General features: G+C 36.3%; 1 protein-coding gene across 1 annotated transcript in view; it reads left to right on the top strand.

Moving 5' to 3' along the window:
• Positions 1-24,096, top strand: part of LOC148949287 (uncharacterized) — a 153,340-nt gene that overhangs the window by 38,348 nt on the left and 90,896 nt on the right. Inside the window, exon 6 of the mRNA XM_089093319.1 lies at positions 15,283-15,602. Within this exon, the coding sequence (XP_088949445.1) occupies positions 15,283-15,602 (320 nt within the window). The remainder of the gene's footprint in view (positions 1-15,282; positions 15,603-24,096) is intronic.

The following is a 24,096-nucleotide window of genomic DNA, read 5'->3' as shown; positions in this document are numbered from 1 at the left end:
CATTGAATCCCAATAAATAATAATTCTTGACTAGCTTTTCAGCTTAAATCCTAAGGACGGCTCAGCAAAGTGGGTCTAGAATAAACAATGATTTCTGGACAAACTGTTTTTTTTTATATTTTAAGGAAATTAGCAGAGCAGAGAAAGGTGAACAAAACTTTCAGGATTCAGATCAAATATTGAACTTGTTTGAAACTGCTGGACAAACTGTTTTTTTTTTATATATTTTAAGGAAATTAGCAGAGCACAGAAAGGTGAACAAAACTTTCAGGATTCAGATCAAATATTGAACTTGTTTGAAAGTTTCATTGAAATCGCCAGCTGCTTATCTTTGAAACAATAAAAATTGCATGCCCCGATAGCAGTTGTTCACCCTTCTCATTCGTCAAATGGCTGTCGCTCTGCTCGAGCAAGAGCCCAAGTTCAAGTTCATTTAATTTCTCATTAAATCACTACAAGACAAAATAACACTTGTACAATATGAATCAATGGAAAAGAAAATATTTACAGAGGGTGCCTACACAGTGAGTTATACTCGAAAACAGGCAGCCTAAAAAAAAAAAAAAAAAAAAAAAAAAATATAATAATAATAACAAATGATGAAAAGAAATAATAATACACTAGATATACTCGGAAGAAAATGAGCCACCACACTGAACACACAGCCCACACCTCAAATCAATATATTACCACACAATTAAAATTTATCAACAATAGCACCAGCCAACATGACTTCAAATAAATAAATAGTTAACTATAATTACTTATTAGATATAGTTCGAATTTATCTTTAGAAACTGGAATAGAAAAACGTGAATCTATATTACTTTCATAAATATTCCAGAACTTTATTATTGCATTTTTAAGAAAAAATCTGGATCTTACAGTTCGGATTCTAGGGCAAGGTAATTTGGCTGAACTTCGTCTTAAACAATAATTATTCTGGACAGAAGAAAGTAAAGAGAAATTACTAGAATTTAAACCCAATGCTAATAATTCTTTTATTTGTTATAATCTGAAAAAGACACAATGTACAGGAAGGATTAGATCAACTGGAAATATTCTTAAAAATATGTAAAGGCTCTTAATAGGGGATTTATTGTGGATGGAAGATGGGAAGGAAGGAGTACTTTTAATGTACGAAGGAAGTTACTTTGAAGACGTTGAAGGGGCTTTATTAGAGATTTGAAAGTATTTAAATAAGCAATCGGACAATAATTAAAATAAGAATGGATTAGAGTATAATAAACTGACTTAAGAGCAGGGAAAGGGAGGTGGAATTTTAGATACGTCAGTAACCCCACATTGCTTCCTAGCTGTATCTTTAGCCTATCAAGATGAAGTTTCTAAGATAAATTTTAATCAACTGTTAGCCCTAGATACTTACAAGACTCCTTCCTGGCAATGGTAACTAGTTCTCCGTTAAAACGGACAGGTATTTGGGAAATCGGCGGTACGGCATGTGAAATTCGAGAGAAGATAATAAAATGGGTTTTCGGAGAGTTTAACACCATGAGGTTGTCGACAAACCTCTGTGAAAGCTTCTTTAGACCGGAACAGAGGTTTCCTCTGACGGATGATACTTCTGTACCCGTGACGAAATTAGCCGTGTCGTCCGCGAATAGAAAAGCAGGTCCATCATCGGTGATAGTGTTCAGAAGGTAATTGGCGTATATTAAAAATAGTAGTGGTCCAAGAATTGAACCTTGTGGTACTCCTACCTTTGCAGAACATGGCGTTCTTACCGATCTTACTGCACCTCCATCCACAAATTAATTCCGACCACTGAGGTAAGACTGGATGAGTAAGAGAGCATTACCTCTTATTCCGCAGTTGTCAAACTTATCCAGAAGAATCAGATGACAAATCGTGTCAAACGCTTTTTTTACATTCACAAATATTGTAGCTGGTGTCACATCACGGTCCATCGCATCATTCAAAAACTGTAGCAAAACCAATATAGAATGTTCGGTTGAGTGCCCAGGCCTAAATCTAAACTGATACTTGTTGAAGAAGTTAGACCTAGTCAGATAATTTTCTCCATAATTTTCGAAAAAGCAGAGAGAATAGAGATAGGGCGGTAGTTTGAAGGCAGCTTGGGGTTACTACCTTTGTGGAGGGGTATAACCTTCGCCGACTTGAAGACAGTAGGAAAGATGCCATCTTTAAATGAAGAATTGACGATGTGTGCGATAACGCCGACATAGCAATCGATGGTCTTCTTTATGAGGTAATTTGACGACCCATCTGGACCTTCGGAGTGACCTTTTTTCATGGCTTGAACAATCTTCAGCAATTCGTCCTCAGTGACTGGTGACAGAAACATAGAGGAGCAAGATGGCGAAGGTAGTTATTTTTTGTAATTATCCGCGACGACAGTTGAAAGGCCATAAGCTTCCTCTACGGTTGCTTCTCCAATGCATGCAAAAAATTCATTTAACGTGTTGGCTACTTCTTGTTGGGATGTTGAAGATTCCCATTTCTGCCAAGATCCCGTTTAAAAGTTGTATCTTTAATACCTTGTACCGAAAAGAAAATTCTTTGGCTAAAGTTGACGATGGTTCGAAAACTGACTCAAAATCGAAACGGAATGGACCTAAGACATAAAAAAATGGAATATGGCAAGTCTTAGATTTTATAAAAAAAACTGAAAATTAACGATCGTATTTGCTTGTTTTAAGAGGTCCTGGACATGGCTAAATCCCAGTCAGCAATTTTTCCTCGGTACTCTGGCATCAACCGTTGTGTTGGAGTCACTGAAGCTTAGAAATACCTTTTGTAGGAACTAGATCGTGAAAAAAAAATTGATGCCAAGGATGGCTTGCAGGCGCAGTCCTAAACCAAGTGCTATGCATTTGGGTGCCTAATTTGAATTTCTTTTACAGCATGCAAATTTGAAGAATTATAATAGCTGATGTGTGCTAAAAATGAATTATGCGGGGACTGAAAATTGAAACTAAAAGAAAAATCTCTTTTTTATAATAGCTTGTAAACAGATTGGCAAGGAGGAGGAGCGTGCGTAGCTGTGTTGGCATCAGGCGGTTTGGTGCTACATTGAGTTGTTAGTAGTAGTATTAATTGCCTGAAAAAGAAGCTTGAATTTAAAAGAAAGTCAAGTATTTATAACACAAATTGAGATCTAGAAAAACAAAAGGAAAGAGAAAGGATCATTAGGCTCTTGTGAAGTCTGTGGAATTACTTTGCACGCTCTTTGTATATTGTAGTGGTTACCAACCACTGGTCATTGTACCCTCACTACCACACTGGTAAGGGGGGCGGGGATTTATCTTGACATTGGTCTGAAGGCCCCCCCTTCAGAAAAATATTGAGCCAAAAGATACTTTTTGTTATGAGGTCTAGAAGTCCGTTTGGAGTTTGAAGTTGAGTTCGTTTTACATAAAAGCTCGCTAGCGTTTCCTGGTAATCATGGTTGTGTGATCGTTCTTTTGATTTTGAAGAATTCGTGTCATAAATGTCCTCGTACTTTTTAAATACCGATGCGTCAATGACCACCCACGGTTTAATCTTTAGTTTTGAAAAATTTCAACCTTTTTTGGCAGAGAAAATGAAAGAAAAGATATAATAGTAAAATAGTCAACAAAGATTTTTGTTAATGAGAACCCGTCAGAGAGAGAACTGCTTCCCGTATTGTTACTACAATAAACATTTACTTGAATGAGGGTGTACGCTTACATGACATCCCTGGTATAGCCATATGTGGTCGAGTTAATCTGATTGAACTAAGTCAAACATTTCTAATAATATATTAGAAGTCATTCTGCAAAGTAAAATTCTCATACTCCTATCAAAGAAGCCGTATTGATTTCAAATATTTTATTATTATAGAATGAACAATACACCATTTTTTAAGATTGTATTATCGTATTGAGATACATTTTCCCCAGTGTGTTTGAACTTTCCATAAAAAAGCCATTGTTATTCCGTCAAAGGAATCTTAAATAAATTTATTTTCTTGACACAAATAATATTTTAAAATATGGCAAGGAATCCTTGAATTTTCTTTTACTCGTTTTATTGAAAAGTGACTATCAGAACCTGAGAAAAAGTAAAACAGAAAAAAAGAAAAAAGAAAGCTAAGTAAACATTTTTAGGGGGAAGGGCAATTTATTTTCTCGACGAACTGGTTATATTTACTGATTGACATGATGTTTTTAGTAAAATTGTGCTAAAAGCGCGTAAATTTGTGGAATTAGACACAATTGCAGTGAAATTCGTAAAAACGCTTTAGTAAAGAGCAACCCATAGCCTATATTGACCGAAAACTTAAAGACCCGCTCTTAAATGAATCTTAAAATTAAGGAAAAAAGATTTTTGTGAAGTTTATTCAGGAATGCTAACTATTATCTATGTTAAGTTAAAAAGTGAAAAGAATTGACTAATAAATTTGCGATATTTTCGAAATTAATTAAAAAAAAACTTTCCTAAAAATACTTTTTTCAAATAAAAGTAAAGGTCATTTTAAACTTAAGCTCAGAAGATACAAATACCTGTTAAAATTCAATCTCAACACGACCAGAAATTACTATTAAAGAATAAATGAAGCCCAAAACGAACAGAAATTAAATAAACAATCATAGCAAAAATATACAATAAGTAATAATATAAATGAATAAATAGATATTCAGGCGTGTAATGATCATATTGAAATTTAGAATCAAGCGTCGAACGAGAAGAAATATTTTCCTATTTAACTATAAATGAAACTTGAAACGAACCAAAATTACGTAAACAATCTATGCAAACAGACATACAAAACATGTTACTTTTAATTAATAGATAAATATTAAAACGTGTGAATCTTAAATTGAATATGCAAATCAAGCTTGAAACGAACAAAAATCACCACAAACAAGAGTTTGGGTATGACCTCCTTCTCTCACTGTAAAAGTCTAAAACCTACTGAGTCATTGGCGCTTTACTGAAAACCAATTTTATGACAAATGTTTTCTTTTGTACTTAATATTGAAAATAAACATTAAAATTATAGTAAAATTTTGAAGTGATGAGCTTTCAGCAAAAGTTGTTAAAGACGAATATGGTTTCCCTATAAACAAGTGTTTGGATACTGCCCGCTTTCCTAACTGTAAATAAAAACCCAAAAGCCTGCTGCGTCATTGGCGCTTAACTGAAAACGGATTATATTACAAATATTTTCTTTTCCAGTTCAGTATTGAAAATAAAAATACAATTATAGTGATGTAAATTCTTGAACTAATGGATCTTTTAACAATTAATATCATTATTCATAAAATATTAAAATTGATGTTTTTTATACTTCCCAATACTGTTCAAGACGCATATAGTTTTCAGTAAAGCGCCAATGACGCAGTAGGTTTTAGACTTTTACAGTGAGAGAAGGAGGTCATACCGAAACTCTTGTTTGTGGTGATTTTTGTTCGTTTCAAGCTTGATTTGCATATTTAATGTAAGTTTAACTCGTTTTAAGATTTATTTATTAATTTACATTTGTATCTATTGTATGTTTGTTTGCATTGATTGTTTATTTAATTTCTGTTCGTTTTAAGCTTCATTTATACTTCAATAGGAAAATATTCTTTTTCATTTTGAGCTTGATATTCATTTTCAATCTAAGCATTACTCGCTTTAAGATCTATTTATTCGTTTATATTATTACTTATTGTATATTTTTGCTATGATTGTTTTAAAATGGCCTTAACTTTTTTTTGAAAAACTTATTTTTCTTAAAGGTTTTTTAATTAATTTTTGTTCGTTTTTGATTGCAAAAAATTTCAAGTTTTTAAAAATTCCTTATTTCAAAATCAAACTTAAAAAAAAAATCAAATATTCAGTAAAGTATCAAAAGTAATATGAAAGTAGCAATATCAAAGTGAAAAATTGGGTTTGTGTCAACCTGGGAGTTTTTATTATCTGATGCTCTATTTTTAACAAAATTGCTATCTCAAAATTTTTATCGGATGCATTTAGGGCGGGGAGGAGGGGGGGGGCTAGTTGTCCTCCGATCTCTTTTGACTCTTAAAAAGTGAACAAGAACTTTCAATTTCAAATGAAATGAGTCCTCTCCAAAGTTTATACGAGCATCCCTTCCTTAAGAACTATATATGCCCCTAGAACATTACAAAAAACGCGTGCCTCCGGGCCCTGGCGGGTTCCGTCGACACAGGAATTTTTCTTATCTGACCTTTGAACTATTTTTAATGAAATGGCCATTATAAAAATTTTATCAGGTTGGCTTGGGGAAAAAAGGATGTGTGGAGGGGGGGGGGGCTAGTTGCCCTCGTATGTCTTTTGACTCCAAAAAAGTGAACTAGAACTATCAATGCCTTATCAAATAAGCCCCTTCTGACGTTTATACGAGGATTCCTTTCATAAGAACCATAAACGCCCCAAGGACAGCACTTACAACGCCTATCCCCCGGGCTCTGGGGGGTGTTTTTGTTATCTTATTTTTGAACAATTTCCAAAACAGTGGCTATCTCAAAATTTGTAGGGGATGGGTTTGGGGAAAAAAGAGTGTGGGGAGGGGGCTAGTTTAACTCTCTTGACTCTTAAAATGAAAATAGAACTTTCAATTTCCAATCAAATGAGCCCTCTATGAAGTTTATACGAGCATCCCTTTCATAAAAACCATATATACCCTTAGGGCATAACTTAGAACGCCTTCCCCTGTGCCCTGGGGGGTTCTATTGACACCGGATTTTTTCTTGTCCGACCTTTGAACTATTTTTAACAAGATGTCTATCTCAAAATTTTCATCAGATGGGTTTGGGGATAGCTGCCTTCGGATTTCTTTTCACTGTTAAAAAGTGAGCTCGAACTTTCAATATCCAATCAAATGAGCCCTCTCTGAAGTTTAGACGAGCATCCCTTTCATACGAACAATATATGCCCCAGGGCATATCTTACAACGCCTGCCCCCGGGCCCTGGGGGGTTGTTACGACACCTGAATTTTTGTTATCTGACTTTTGAGAAATTGTTAACTTAATGCCTATCTCAAAATGTTTATTGGATGCATTGGGGGAAAAATGGGCTTGGGGGAGCTAGTTGCCCTCCAATCTCTTTTGACTCGAAAAAACTTAACCAGAACTTTCAATTTCCAATCAAAAGAGCCATCTCTGAATTTTTTATGAGCATCCTTTCAATAAGAAGCATATATTCCCCAAGGGCATAACTTAAAATACCTGCCCTCGGGCCCTGGGGGGCTGTGTTGACCCCTGAGTTTTCGTTATATGGTCTTTGAACTATTTAAAAAAAAGCTATCCCAAAGTTCTTATCGGATGGGTTTGAGTGAAAAATGGCGTGGAGGGGGGGGGGTACTAGGTGTCCTCCAATCTCTTTTGACTCTCAAAAAGTGAACTAGAACTTTCAATTTCCAATCAAATGATCCCTCTGTGAAGTTAATACGAGCACCCCTTCCATAATACCCATATATGCCCCCAGGGCATAACTTACAACGCCTGCCCCCGTGCCCTGGGGAGTTGTGTCGACACCGGAATTTTGTTATATGATCTTTGAACTCTTTTTAACAAAATAGTATTATGTTCAAACTTTCGGGGGTACTTTTGCTCTTAAAAATTTTTATTGGATGCATTTGGGAAAAAAACGCTTAGGGGGGGGGGGAAGCTAGTTACTCTCCAATATCTTTCGACGCTTAAAAAGTGAACTAGAACTTTCAATTTACAATCAAATGAGCCCTCTCTGAAGTTTATGCGAACATTCCTTCCATAAGAACCATATATGTCCCCCGGGCATAACTTATAACCCTTGCCCCTGAAGACTGTGGGGGGAGTGTCCTGCTCTATTACCTCTCGCTCAGTAATATGAGCTACGTAGAGCCACAAAGCTATATCAACATTTTGATCGGGTCTGTGTGGGAAAGTGTTTATAAAGGAAGGGGTGCCAGTTACCTTAGAATCACTTTCGCCTCTTAAAAAGGAACCTAGCCATTTAAATGTCCAATTGAATGAACCCGTTCCGAAGTTTCTACGATAACGCTGTCTATACAAAACCTTATATGCCCCCAGGGCATAACTTACAACCCTTTCCCTGAGGGTTGAGGGGGAGTTGTCATCCTCAAAGACCTAATTTCCAGAACTTAACACTACGTTTAATAAAATGACTATCTCAAAATTTTGATTGGATGTGTTAGGGGAAAAGGTGGGCGTGGAGGGGGGGCTAGTTGCCCTCAAATAACTTTCGACTATTAAAAAGGGCACTAGCCCTTTGAATTTCCAATCGAATCAGCTTTGTTTTTTTAAGTTTCTACGACAACACCTTCTATAAAAACCTTATATGCCCCCAGGGCATAACTTAATACCCTTGCCTTGAGGGTTGTTGGGGATTGTCCTCCTCAAAACATATTTTCTATCTGGAAATCAACTACGCTGAACAAAATGGCTATCTCAAACTTTTGATTGGATGTGTTTGAAGGAATGATTGGCGTGGGGGAGGGGGGGCTAGTCGCCCTCCAATCACTTTTGACTATTAAAAAGGGCACTATCCCTTTGAATTTCCAATCGAATAAGCCTTCTTTGAAGTTTCTACGACAGCACCTTCTATTAAAAACCTTATATACCCTTAGGACATAACTTACCACACTTTCCCCGAGGATTGTTGAAGAGTATTTTCCTGAAAGATAAAATTTCAATTAACAAATCAACTAAACTGAACAAACTACTGTTCTGGCAGTTTCGAGCGGATGTGTTTGGGGGATTAAAGGTTGTGGGGGGGGGGGCTAGTTGCCCTCCATTCACTTTCGACTATTAAAAAGAGCACAATCCCTTTGAATTTCCAATCGAATGAGCCTTTTTTGAAGTTTCTGTGACAATACCTTCTATAAAAACCTCATATGCCCCAAAGGCATGGTTTTAGAACCTTGCCCCGAGGGTTGTGGGGGAGTGTCCTCCTCGAAAACACATTTTCTATCTGGAAATCAGATACGCTGAACAAAATGACTATCTCAAAATTTTGATTGGATGTGTTTGGGGAAATGATGGGCGTCGGGGGGGGGGCGGGCTAGTTGCCCTCCAGTCAGTTTCGACTATTAAAAAGGGCACTAGCCCTTGGAATTTCCAATTGAATGAGCCTGTTTTGAAGTTTCTACGACAACGCCTTCTATAAAAAACCTTATATGCCCCCAGGGCATAACTTAAAACCCTTGCCCTGAGGGTTGTGGGGGAGTGTCCTCCTCAAAAATATATTTTCTATCAGGAAATCAACTACGCTTAACAAAATGGCTATCTCAAAATTTTGATTGGATGTGTTTGATGGAATGATGGGCGTGGAGGGGGGGGGGGGCTAGTTGCCCTCCAATCATTTTCGACTATTAAAAAGGGCACTAGAACTCTCGATTTCCGATCGGATGAGCCCCCTTTGAAGTTTCTACGACGACCCCTTCCATATGGAGTGCCTCTGTAAAAAAAAAAATCATAAAAGATTGGAGCCGCATGGCCTTTACTATAGGCAACGCTACAGCGTTGCCTCTGAAAGACTTTTGAGACCCTTGAAAACGACGGGGGTTTAAACAATGTTAAACTTCCTTCTTTTTGGTTATATGCTAGGATGCTGAGGTAAATTATTAGTGCTGATTCTGGCTCCTTTAAGTTTTGAAGGCACGATACCATATATAACACTGCCGTTATGGTGTTATGATCAAAAACTGCCTGCCCTTGCCAAAGGTTTCAATAGCCAAAATTATTTGGAGAAAAAGAACCTAAAGATTATTTCGACCTCGTGGTCATTTTAAGTGACCGACATTGTATTTTTGATAAAATCATTTTAAAATCGGGTGAGATTATAGAAATGGGGAAAGTTATATTGAAATTGAAAAAACGACAGTGTTTTACATAAAATTTTCGTGAACTTTGCAAGCAAATTTTTAGTTTTTGATATACGAATGGGTATGAAGTCGGTAAATTATCGATAGCGACTCAGACTCAAAGATTTTTTTGGGATTTTTCGGAAGTACAATATATTTTACTCCTTTAGTCTTAAATCATAAATCCAGCTCTAGTTTCTAAGTTACGAGCTCTAACCTTGAATTCCTGCTTTTTAATATTAGTTTTGGTGCTCAAGATATGTTTATAGAGGATCGTTGAGAGTTGGCTAACATTATGAATACCAACATACCGAACACTCGGTAGTTCATTGGAGGCGTTGAAAGTGCTCACCACGAGCTTTGATACACAATTTAGCTCGTCTTAACTTTATGTTTCCGAAAACTTTAGCTAGTTCAATTGGTCAGGTTTTTACAATTGTATTGTGAATGAACTTTAAAAATTAGTCTCTATTGATCAGCAATCCCGAGAACCCCTTTGAGGTACCTCTGCATGATGAGGTGACGTATGGTGTGCAGCTTCAACGTATCGAATTCAGGGGAGACCTCTTTCATCTATTGTGGAGTATTTAATGTTCATGCTGTTATTTCTAGTATTGTGTGTCTGCCACTTTTAAATAATGTTATAGTATAGTGTGTAAGTGCTTGTACTTCTTCACATTGGCCCTATTTTATCTGATCACCCTGCATAATCAAAATCATATATAATACATATTACATCGAATAAGAGAAAGAAAGGACAAGCAAATTTTTCGTCACCCCGTTTATCTGCTCCTTGAAAAACTCTAGGTTGACTAATCTCTTTCATGGTGTTTTGAAATTATACCAGTAGGAATCCCTTTGTAAATTGTTTAAGAAGGGATTGATAAATTAGTAACCAAGGCTGTGATTATCAGAGGTAATCTGGAAGACTATAAACATTTCTTGATTACTAAGTTAATGAAAATGAGCTAGCCCTCGTCGCTTCTTCTTTTATGACAACCTCTATTTAAACTCCTCTTTTATTTTTGTTTATTTATTGTTTTGATAGAATGAAAAGTCGGAATTCTCTCCCCAAAATCCCACAAAGACGGATCTCAGTTCCGTCATCCGATACATAAATAAATAAAAGCTAAAAAGCTTTGATTGATTTGCCAAACCTGCCGTACACTTTTTATAAGCGGGTTCTTTAAAAAAAAAAAAGAAATGAAGCCAATAAAGATGTCATTACCATAAATATACACAATAAAAATATGTGAACTCATTTTTTTGAAATTAATTTATTTAATATAACGTTTTTTAGTTTAACGTTTTCCATAAAAACAAAAGCGATATTTAAACCTGAGATGAGCAGAATTGATATCACATAATTAGTCAAAAATAATGAATAAATGAAACCTAGAGCAAAGAGAAATTACAATGTTTAACAAAGTCAAACTTAAAACGAAAATAGATGATAAAATATTTTATTAGTTATGGAAACGAGTCTTTTAAAACTTTTTCTCTCTTCAGCTATTTATTCTTCTTGATCAAGATAGAAGGAACACCCTGGCCTCTCCGAATCTTTAGCTAGCAACAAGCTTGCGAAGCCGAAGGAGGTCATTTCGGATTCTCAAAAATTAGTTTTGGTAATTTGAATTAATCTACTACCACTACTAGCAACTCTCTGCAGCACCAAGCTGCCTGATGCCAACACAGCTTCGCACCCTCCTCTTCCATCAAAATCTATTTAAAGTCTCCCTCATTGCACCCTCCCAAGAAGTTCCAGTTTCCCTTAAATCCTTCCTTATTACCTCTTCCTACTCAAGTCGGTGGACCTGCTTTTCACTTGACCCTAGATGTTTGGCTGAAAAGGACGATCTTTGGTAATACGGCATCTTTCATCCGCAGAACCTGTCCTAGCCATCTCAACCTTTCTCTCATTATAAACATAGAAAGTGGGATAGAACCACATTTTATTGTGCTGCTTAATGTTTGAATTACGGTCAGTAAAACGGGTACCCAAAATAGTCTGTACACAATTTTCTGGATTTCAGAATCATACTCTAATACTGTCATCACTTTCTTTTTTGTGTCTTTTTTTTTAGTATTTTTCCTAACTTTTTTCAACTGTGAAAAAACACCCTGAGCCATGGCTATTCTGCTTTTAATATCTTCACTGCATCCACCATCTTTGCTGATAATACTACCTAGCTAAGTGAAGCTATCCACTTGATCGATCTTTTAGGTACCCAGTATCACCTCTTCTTAACAATAACTTTCAAGCCTATTCTTCCGCTCTCAGCTCTCAAAACCTCCAAAATATCATTCATTTTGCTAACATTTTATTTAGGCCGCTCAAATCATAAATAAAATATAATTCTAGGATAGTTTTATTTTCCCACTTAACTCCATGCTCTCCAAGTAGCCTTTGCCTTGTTCCTTAGGACAAAGTCAGTCAAAATGGTCCATATAAATGGGGACAGAAAGCAACCGTGCTTAATTACTGATTCCATACAAAACCAGTTACTCAACACGGAATCAAATGGGGAGGAAAAACTTCCATGAACTTAGATTATGCTGATAATTTAAGCATCCTAGATGAAAGTGTGAGCAGAATGAATGAACTTTTAGAGGTTTTGCGAATTGAGGGTGCTAGAATATGTTGAAAATTAATGTTAGGAAGACTAAGTCGCTAAGGCTAGCAATAAGGGATGATGAAAAGGTGACATTGGATAACGAAAAGACTGGCCAAGGGGACAGCTTCACTTACCTTGGTAGTATTATTAGTAGAGACAGTGGGAGCAGTGAAGATGTTAAAAGTAGAATAGCCATGGCTCAGGGTGTTTGGTCACAGTTGAAAAAAGTTAGGAAGAATAGGAAGATAAGTCTACAAACCAAGATTAGAATATCGGCAGCTACAGTGATGACAGTGATCAAATATGGTCCTGAAGCATGGGGGCCTCGCAGAGCGGATGAAGATTTGCCTTATGTTTTCCAGAGAAATTGCCTACCGACTGTTCTGGGTACCTGGCTGACTAACCATATTTCAAACATTAGGCTGTACGAAAAGTTCAGTTGAATCCCGCTTTCTAGGGCTATAATGAGAGAAATGTTAAGATGGCTAGGGCACGTTCTGCGGATGAAGGATGACAGATTGCCGAAGATTGTCCTTTTCAGCCAACCGTCTAGGGCTAAACGGAAAGCAGGTCGTCCGCGGTTGGGGTGGAAGGATGTCATAAAGAAAGATTTAAGGGAAATGGGAAATTTTTGGGAGGGTGCAAAAACGGAGGCTTTGAATAGAGCGTGCGTAGCTGTGCTGGCCTCAGGCGGCGGGGAGTTTTTAGTAGTAGTAGTTAACCATACAAGGGTAGGATCTTCGCTAAAGCTCTTGTATCGGCTGAATAAAACGGTTGCTAATAACCTTTAAAGCTAAGGACTAAAGGGGTCCGATGACTGAGGCACTTCCGAATTATTACTCTGAAATATAAAATTTGGTCAACACATATCTCCCCTTCCTAAAACCCCACCGTTCTTCTCTTAAAACTTTATCTACAACATCTCTAGGTCTAAGTATCATAATACTAAGTAATTTGCTTCCCACAGAAACTAAGCTAATGCATCTTTAATTACCACACTCACTCTTTCATCTTTCTTTATGAGGGTTTTAACTAAAGTTCTGCCAATACCATTAGGTACTTCCTATAAATCTTAAATCTTATTCATAATCTTTAGTAATATAACTATAATTTTACAACTACCATATTAAAAAAAATGTTTACCACACCATCACCACCTGGGTAATTATTATTCGCTAATCCTTTTTGTGCTGTCTCTAATTCTTCCTCCCATAAAAAATTTCTCCCGACTTCTAATGTGTCGCAAACTTTTTAATTCTTTCGTATATTATTTCCTGTAACTTCATCACGGTTTAGCACATTCTCAAACTGTTCTTTACATCTTTCTTAAATTCTTTCCCTATCACTAATTGTTGCCCCTTTCCTATCTTTAACTTGGACAAGTCAACATTGACTATTCTCTCTCAGTTTTTAACATGCCGAAACAGTGTTTTGCTATTGTACCGTTTGGCTTCATCTTTCCAAATCTTCATTAATTTTATCCATGGCCTCCACTTCAAACTTCCTTAACTCATATGTAGTGCTTTCTCTACTTTTCTTACATTCTTCATATTTTCATGTGTTCTATGGCTCGAATACTTTTTGTACAAGCCCTATCTCTTCTCTACTAAAATTAAAGCATTTTTACTATTAGTTCTAGCTACTTTTCTAACTTTCCTCCCTATGATATCATCTGCTTGTCCAATTTTTATTCAACTGTTTCCGAAAACTTCCTCTCAGATTCTTATCCTAGATTCTACCGACGTCACAATTTCTTGGAAGGTAGTTGTCCTTCCTAAATTTCAGGTCTAGGCATTAGTATAGGGTGATCTTTACTTTTAACATCACTCCTATATACCCTGGTATCTTTTATAGATTGTGCCAGTCTTCTGTTTACAATAACATAATTAATAACGTTGACCATCTTACCATCTTGCGGGTACCATGTTAACTTATGAGCAGTTTTATGACCAAACACTGTATTGGTTATAACTAGATTGTTATATATACAAAGTTGTAGCGGTCTATTACCGTAACTATTTTCTTTTCCTACACTAGATTCACCTTGGCTAGGAAAACATCTATCCCTATTTCTACCAACCTGAGCATTAAAATTCCTCTGATAGAAATACCACATTTCTACCTGGGACCCTTTCTATTTGTTCCTTCAACTGTAATTAAAATTGATCTGAGTCACTACTCTATCGATCAGTCGGTTCTACAGGGGCATATACTACTATGAGTGATGCCTTGCACTTTTTAGTCATAAAATGAGCAACTAGCATTCTATTATGAATACCTGTCAGCCTAAGCTAGACTTAGCAGCTTCTTTATTTATCATGAGCCCTACTCTCTGCTTATGCACCCCATCCTTCCTGCCTAAGTAAATATATTCTGTATCACGTAATAGGATGTTTCCTACCCCTGTTATATGAGTTTCTGAAGCTCTTAAAAAGTCCAGTTCAAAACATCTGAATTCCACAGTCAAAATTTCAATACGATTCATTCGAATCTGAATGAAAATATATCATTTTCAAAATAGTGTTACATTTTAAATATTTACCACTGGGTCCGAGGTTGTGCTGGGTTCACTGGGCCTGGTTACGAGGTTGGAGCAAATGCTACAACCATTTTTTAGCGATCATTTTACATAGAGAATCTCTGTCGAAATGCCCGGGTAAAAAAAAAAAAATGACATGGATATTTAGTTCCATTTTGTTAATTTCAATAAGTCCTAGGTAAGCTTCAATTTGAAAAATGCTGCTCATTTCAATTTGAAAAAAGCTACTCATATATTTCAAGATCAGTAGTTTAATCTACTCCATATTAGATGTTTTGCCGTAGTGTTTGGTATATAAGCTTTTTTCCAGGTGAGCAAGTTCCTGTTTTAATTTCCGATTTGCCCCCACCAGATTTGGAACATAGAGCAATCGAAGAGTCTTGGAATTATAATAAAACTGGTATTCTCAATGATGAAATTGATAAGAGTTTTCATAAGAAACCTCAGTCAGCTTCCATTTTTGATGAAAGTGATGATGATTTATTTAATTCTGTGCCTAAACTAAAAAGACATGTTCCAATTAATACTACTGTGAAAGAGGATATCAAGTCAGATTTGGAAAAAATTCTGGGCTCTGCTGGAGCTTGGAGGAGAGTAGGGGAAGCAGAGGAAGAGGAGCCTGAGGTGAAAGTTAGTACCTTTCCTATGACTTTTATTTATTTGATAACTTTTTAATTTGCTTAAGGTTCTCATGAGGCGTAAAGTTGCAAGTGGGAAGTACAGATGAATGGGAGGATATATGCCGAGAAAGGGAAAAGAAAAGTATATCCTTCATGGGAGGGGGCAAAGAGTGAAACTTTGAATAAATTGGACTGGAGGAAGAGCGTATGCAGCTGTGTCGACCTCAGGCAGCTTGGTGCAGCAGTGAGTTGCTGGTTTCGTCTTTTATCATATGTGCTTTACCATAGTCTCCCCCTTAAGCTCTTTCGCCAGGAAGGAATAGGGGAGAAAAAAAATACCAACAAAAAATTATGATCAATATACAAAAACCCACCCCAAAATCAGAAGCCAGATATGGGAGTAGGGCATGATTTCACCATCTAAAGTAGAAATTCAACCCAATCCAGACACATCAACTCCAGGGGAAACTGAGAAAAGAAAGAAAGAAAAGCCCCAAATTATCAGCGAAAAATTCGCTAGCATTCTTTTGAAGATGCCAAACGAGTGGCAACTCCGTGCAGACTCTGGGAGTGGGCTGCAGTTCATGGTGCAAGCTATCAGAGGGCTGAAGTCAGACCACACTGTTGGAGCATGAGGAATGTGCAAGTTGCTTGAATTACGGAGATGATAAGTCGATTGATCAAAAATAAAAGATATATTTTTACATAGAATAGATGATAATTTTTATATAGGATATATTGCGTAGGATGTATAGGATAGCAGGAAGCTGGCCATGCAACTATAGAGAAGTTAAAGAATCACGCGAGAGAAAATAAAGAGATTTCAAATCAAGCATGGTATAAATGAAGAACGGTTGTTGGGGCCCGTGCCCCTAAATTATCAGATACATGTCCCTTTTCTCTTATACATAGATTTACCTACATTATAATTGCATTTAAAAGTTACTCTCGTAGAGTCTAGCCTGTTTTCAATGTAATAATTTCGTAAAAGGGAAAAAATTGGTTTGTATTGAAGTTCTATTTTTATCTAGCTAAATCTTGCCGTTGAAATATGATTTATGTGTAGAGCAAATTCAATTGGTACTCCCCATAAATTTTATTGGCCCACTGCGTCACGCCATAATGAAAGAGGTGACCTTACCTCTTTTCTGTATTTACGCTTTTAAGATAGTTCTCGTTTAGAATTCAGATTATATATTGTTCCCGTTTAGATGTTGGATTTGACATTGGTAAATAAGAGTGACTTATCTTTTCTGCGACTGTATTGATTATTTTCCCTAAACCCTGGTAGTGTTAACAAGAGAGTATTAGGAGTTTACTGTCATTTTAATATCCACTGGAGGACCCGCTCCCCTCCAGAGAGATATATTTATGAAAAATTATTGATGGTACAAGCTTTGAGACCTTGGGCCAAATAGTGTGGCAGTTACTCCCCCCACACAGGTAGTATACTTGCCATACCCACACTGGTTGTAATATCAGTGCGAGAAGACCTCGTAGAACCCGTGGCACCGCTCGATTGCGATACCAAACCCTAGTACCATCAGTAGTTGCACCGTTGGTACTGTGCATTAGGGTAACGAACAACGGCTAGTTTCTTGAATAATAGTTCTTGTTTTATTACAAAGTTTTGACATAATAGGACAATTTGAAACATAAAACTGAAGTTGGTTGTAGAAAATGATTCTAAGAACCGATCCTTGAAATATGTGTTTTAGCTTTATAAGAATTCTAAGACTCCTGGAGACTTTCATTTTGATCAGGTCAGTATTATTCTTAAATGATGGATTTTCATCAAGCAAGATGCCTAGGAATTGTATGCAACGATCCCTAGGTCGAACTGGAGAACTTCTTGATGTGTGTATTTCATTTAAGTCAGAGTAAGTATTTGAAACTCTTGAGGAAATGAGAAATCACGACTTTCCAACTTTTTAAGCAAAGTCATTTGCATCAAACCACCGGATAACTCTTTCAAAAAGGTATGTCATCTTTGAATAAAGATCGGACTTATTTCTATAGGCTTCGCCAAGAGTACTGTCATCAGCGCAAGCACTAAGTGCATCTAGAAAAGACGAACTCTTGTTACAATTAGTGGCAGATTCTGGTTGACAAAGACAACAACAAATCGTAGGTTTGAGTTTTTAACCTAATTAATAAGGTTATTGTCGTAGATTAAAAAGAGTATTGGCCTAATGACAGATCCTTGTAGTACGCCAAGGATCAACTGAGATGACTCGACCAGATAAATCTGGGAGGAAAAAGAATAAGCACTGTCGCTTATACCAATATAGAGCAGTTTCTAAAGAAGAATTTTGTGTGTTAACGAGTCGAATGTTTTTCGTACTTTGAGAAAAACAGCAGCAAATGCCAGACCAGAGTCGAGAGCTGAATGTAAGTATTCAAGAGAGTTGCACATGCATGCTCAGTCGAGTGGTTCGCTGTAAAAAGAAACTGAAAATCATGAAAATTTAGAATGTTTAGAATTAAAAAAAAAATCAAGAAGTTGAGAAAGCATAGCTTTTTGAAAAGTTTCATTAAACAAGGATAAAAGAGAATTGGGACGATAATTCCGCAGGATCATTCCATGATCCACTTTAAAAAGAATAATAACACGAGCAAGTTTTAAAGCACATTTGAAGGCACCGTTTTCAAAAGAGAGATTGACAAGTCCCGCTAGGGCAGAAACGACAAAAGGAAGAAAGAACTGGATAGCCTTAGTAGGAATATCGTTTGGACCAGAAGATGAAGAACCCGTCAAACTGTTGACAATTCTGGGTATTTCAATTTCAGAGACAGGTTCCAAAATCTCTGATTTAAGACAAGGGGATCGAAGATAAGACCCAAAACCACATAGAGATGAAGAAGGGCACATAAGAGGCTGTAGTTTTGCCGAGGTTAGCAAAATAGAAAGTAAACATATCTTGAACTTTTGGCACACCCTCTGCGATTTGGATGTCGATCAAGACATGTGAAGGGACAGAAGATGGAAGAGATGGTGGCTTGATAACAGAGCTGATTGCCTTGTTTTCCTAATGTCTTCGCCGCACTCAAAGAATTTTCTAGAATAAAATGGTGATTTAGTCTTTCAGCAAAACGAATTAATTTTGATTTATTTCATATCAGTTATTAATAAAAAGCTTAACATAACCTCGTCCCCTCCAAGTGCCACGGCATGTATGGAAGAGGGATAATCAAACAAACCCACAAAAAAAGACACATTAACCTCAAGAGGCGTTTGAAAAGAAAAAAAAAGGCATAACTGCTATATCATGTACCCTGCTACCACAGACTTAGCCTCAACACCCATTTTTTCTTAACACATATCAAGCAAAATAAAGCAAAACTAACATCACAAAACTCTTCTATAGGCTTTGCAAAGTTGAAGTCGAGAATCACGCACAGATTGCTATGTCTTAGACTTAGAGGATCTTTAATCCTTCTAAACATTATTTTTCTTCTCTCTGCTTTTAAGGAGTCTAGGAGTCATCTAGGTATTTATTGCGACTGTTCTTTTCGATGCTGGATTTGACTGGGACAAATCGCAAGTATCCAAGATAACTTCTTTCAACGAATGACAAAACGAATATATTCAAAGAATCAGATTCAATTTCAAAGACACTCCAATTGACCCGCCAACCGTGACCTAAGAAAAGCCAACTCCTGACCGTTTAATTTCAAAGAAGAAAAACCGAATCTTTGGCTCTTCCTCGCAAAGAAATCAGAAAACTCGTACGTGGAAAAACGGAAAATGATTTGAGATATTTTTCATTACTATTGAATTATGAACCAAGGTCAACGCTAAAAATATATTATCAACCACTGAAGCAGTTTTGTCAGTTACGCGAGTTGAAAACCATGCAGAAGGCAATGTTCCACAAGCGAGCATAGCTGAAAGAGGATGGCCACCGGTTACGCAAACTAAGGTTGAAGTCACCCATAATGACATGTTCACAAGAAGGACATTTGATTATTTCTAAAACCTCATCAAGAATCTGAAGGAAAGGGGGAACAAAGTCACTAGTAAACCGGTATATCTTACCGACAATTAGAGTTTTAGCTTTGGTTTTAAATTTCAATAAATGGATTTAAAATTCACTTCTTCAGTTCTTGCCAGGTCATGTCTTACAGGCTACGGAAGATATTCTGAAGCCTAGACAGCAACCCCCTTTCATCTTACTTACTTCGATTCAAGTATTCCTTATTATAATCAGGGAGATGCAAAAGAGATTCAGTTTTTGAATCGAGGAAAGTATCGCGAAGGCCAATAAAATCTGGTTGATCATTATGGACTATTGGTCTCAACTCATCAAAGGAAGAGCAAAGACCCTGAGCTTTGCTCACCCAAGCAGGACAAGTCACCAAACTGTAGTCAGACAAATTCAAATGAATTACGATCTTTTATCCATCAGGCGCCACTAGCCAGCCAGCTTGTATCTCAATATCAATTGCACAGGGACAGCTACTTGGAGGAGATAATGATGAACTTAATTTTAAGACAAGTGAAGCAGAAAAAAGAAGGGCCGTAAACAGAGAACTTGGATAAGAGAAAAACACAAAAATTAAAAACACTGGAAATATAACTGAGTCTCACAATCCAGGAGGAAACTTTGCTCACCATAATTCACGAAAAAATATGTTTTAGGTTTTATAGAGACTATTATATGCAAATGCTGTTTTTATGCAAATGTTACGTACAAGGATAGTTTAGCTGCTACTTATTGGAAGGGCATAATAGTTTAGCTGCTACTTATTGGAAGGGCATAATTTTTGAATATCTGGCTTTTTAATAGGGCTATTCTTTAACAGTCATCACTGCTAATATCTTACATCTTTTAACAAAGAACACTTGAGAGGGAAATCTTGACTCCAAGCGTATACATATTATAAGTGTTCTTTTGATAATACCCATCGTGATTATGTTCTGAGTAGCAGTTTAAGAACAAAGACGAGTATATCATCAAAGTTCTCTCATCATTGTTCTATATGGCAGAAAATGGCGTCTGTCATACTTTTTGCTAACATCAGTGAGCTGTAAGATCTTAGAACAAAGATGAGTTAAAAGAACGGAAATCTTTGCTGAAAGATGTGAGATCTTAGATGTAAGATCTTAGTGCAAAAGAACGGGCTTAATGTTTTTCAGCGAAGATAATCCAGCGTACACACAATTCAGGAAATCGCACACGCACTCGGTACAGTGGGCAGCTCAGGCATTTGGCTCTTCCATGCCTGTTATGATGATGTTAAATTTCAGGCATTATCATTTTTTCACGGTGTATATTTTTTTAGAGATTATTTTTAGGATGTATATATTCATGTAGTGCCAAATTTGTTCGGCATTAATTTTCATGTGTCTAGCTTGATTAGTTCAGCTTATTTTTCAGTGCAAAGGAAAAACTTTACGCACACACCACTTGATTTTGCATACATAGATAACGAAACAGTCGACTTCGCTCGCTTTTGTCGTTTCCTTCCTTTTGTTTCACTCGCCGCGCAAAATTTAGCTTTGCCTTGTTGGGGTCGTCCTCAAGCCTTAGGCCCTCGTACACTTGTTATCATGACGTCAATTTTGTTTTTTTTTTGCTGTCAAAACTGACAAAAAACTAAGATTGCTCAGGCCTTCGACCCTCAGACAATTTCGCTTCTCTTCGCTCGTCGTCGCTTCTCTTCGCTCGCTTCGATTGGTTGTTTGGGGCCTTTTTCTCTTGTTACTAAGACTTCACATTTCTAGTTTTTTTAAGTTTTATATTTTTCATATTTTTGTAACTAAACTTGTCTCAAACTTGATTATTTATGCTTGTTTTTCAATCCAGATAATGTAGTGTAAACAAATTTTTCGTTGACGGAAAGTCCACTGGAAAACTTTCGAAAATGAAACATGCAAAAAAATGTAAGCTTCTAAAGATACAGATCACTGCATTCAGTGATAAATCACTAGCGTTGGCAAGCCTGAAGAAAGAAAATTAACCTTCAAACTTGAGGCATTACTAGACCATTAAATCAACAGTAACAAGGAGACATTCTTCATTAATTAGACACATGCCGAATTTCAGCTGAATTTAGACCGCTAATCATTGAGACCACACTGGCTAATCATGACAGAATTATATTTTTATTCAGTTACTCTTTCACCGTTACTTCGAGAGGGTCGTCCTATTTTAGTTTTTGTTTTAAGGTTTAGTTTTTTATTTTATCTTTGAATTTTTATCGGTATTTTTTATTATTCTGCACTGAGGACGGTCAAGCGGAGGTCTTGACCGAAATATTTGTAATCTGCGTTTTTTTCACTGGATGTGTCTATCCTTGTTTTCTCTTCTTTATGGTTTTTTATCGTTTTGGTAGAATTATCCTCTGAGGAGGGAATTCTTACTCCTTTTCAGTCCCATTTTTATGCTTCCTAATTTCCCTTTTGATGAAGAAAAGTTGACAGGAACAGTACAATGTATTAAACATTTACAAATTTAACAGGATGCTCTAAATTTTCTTTGTACCTCGACTGTTTTAGAGGAAGTTATAGAGTAAAATTGAAAGGGAGGCTTAGCGCGTTGGTATTGCCTCGTAACGAAGTATTTGTCATGAGGGCCTTCCCGTACGGTATTGTAAGAAAATGTTTGTCATATTTCAAATTTTCATAAATTTTCAAATAATATAAATTTTATACTTTGACTTTGAAATATAATTTTCGTTTGGGGTCTAAAATATGTCATGAATGCAGAGGGATGCATTGCTGAACAACGAGGAAAATCACTTTTTTGGATGGGTGCATATCAAAATCGAACAATGACTGAATCTACGCTCAACCATACTGGTTCACTATAATCACTCGTGAAGATGGAAAATAAGATCAAACAGTGTTTGATAAAAAAAAACACCATAGCAAAGGAAAATGCGGAAGCTCAGGCTGATTACCTTCACCAGGAAACTTTGCCAGCCAGAAAATTTTACTGAAAAAAAAAATCCAATGATACATACATTTGAACAATATCCCAACAGGCTTGATCCTTAAGATCAAGCTTGATCCCTGATTCGCCGATGACACGGCATTCAATGTCAGCAGCCCCGACTCTAGATCTTTGAAGCTTAGGTTGGAATCAACACTGTCGAGGCTTATCTTATGGTTTTTGAGAAATAAACTGACTATTAATTGTAATAAGACAAAATTCATCATCTTCTCTTGTACTGGGAAAACAGCTCCGGAAATTATGACGATTAATATTCAAGGCCGACCCATTGAAATTGAAAGAGTTGATGATATTAAATATCTCGGGATAATACTGGATTCAAGTTTATCATTTAAAAGCCATGCAATTTATCTTCGAATGAAACTGGCAAGAAATATTGGTATGATGAATCATCTGAAATTTGTTCTGCCGTTTTTTGCCCTGAAATCTCTTTATCATTCTCTAGTGCATTCATATATAAATTACTGTCCCATTTTTTTTTTTAATACTTTTAAAACTAATATTCTTCCTCTTCAAAGGCAACAAAATAAAGCTCTGCGTCTATTGAAAAATTGCCTGCCTAGCCCGTTTTCTTACGCTGGTAAATCGTCAACAAAAAGTATGTATCAAATTTTAAATATCCTTCCACTGGATCTTTTCTCTTCTTTCCATTCTGTTCTTTATATGATTAAATACGTTCAAGGTCTTTTGCCTGAGTATTTTTATTTGCATAATAATTTTTTTCTGGATGATAATCAGGTTTTGCGTTCATATTGGACCCGTGGGAGTTCTGTTGTCCGTCAGGCTTTATAAAATCTGAAAGGTCCCGTTTTTCACCAAGGCATAGTATTATATATAATCGGAATAAATTTCATAGTTTTATAGATTTGAATAATTCGTTGGTTAATAATAAAATTAGATTAATGAATCACTTAATCAGTAATTATTAATTTGATTTATTTTCTGTGGTGGATACTCCTCATTTCACTTCATTTACTTGATTATTTTGATTTTTTGCGGATTGTTTGTTGTTACCATACGGAAAGTTGAAGAGCAATCTTTTCATTACAGGATCTGGAGATGCCGAGATGGTATTATTTATTTATTGTTGAGTGTATATAAACCCACACACGAGTTATTCTCACTGTGGGTCATTAATTTGATAGTATTGTCAAAACATTTTTTATTGATTAATAAAGAACTTGAACTTGAAGAGACATTTTGAACTGCTTGAAGGCATCCTAATTTAATTCTAGTTTGTGTCACTTCGTATTCTTAAGATTAATTCTCGGACCCATTCTCACACCTGGAATCCCCCCCCCCCTCAATAACTCTTAGATTCCATTCGTTTCGTTAAAACTACTATCTAGAACACTTAACACAATTTAAGTCTAGGATGGTGTTATCTTCCCATTTAATGTTCACCCATGGCCGGCGCTGTGCTCCTTAGAACAAAGTCCATCAAAATATTCCGCATAAACGGGTTAGATCAGAACTTTATTTAACTCTTGATTCCGCACCAAACCAATTACTAACCTAACTTCCTTGTACATAGTTATTCTTGTA

This window comes from Artemia sp. Qi Xiang Cuo, chromosome 8 (genome assembly GCF_049724085.1).
Source record: "Artemia sp. Qi Xiang Cuo chromosome 8, ASM4972408v1, whole genome shotgun sequence".
In the NCBI taxonomy this organism is placed as follows: Eukaryota; Metazoa; Arthropoda; class Branchiopoda; order Anostraca; family Artemiidae; genus Artemia; species Artemia sp. Qi Xiang Cuo.
The sequence above is the reverse complement of the archived record's forward strand: the minus strand, read 5'-3'. Positions and strand labels throughout refer to the sequence as shown.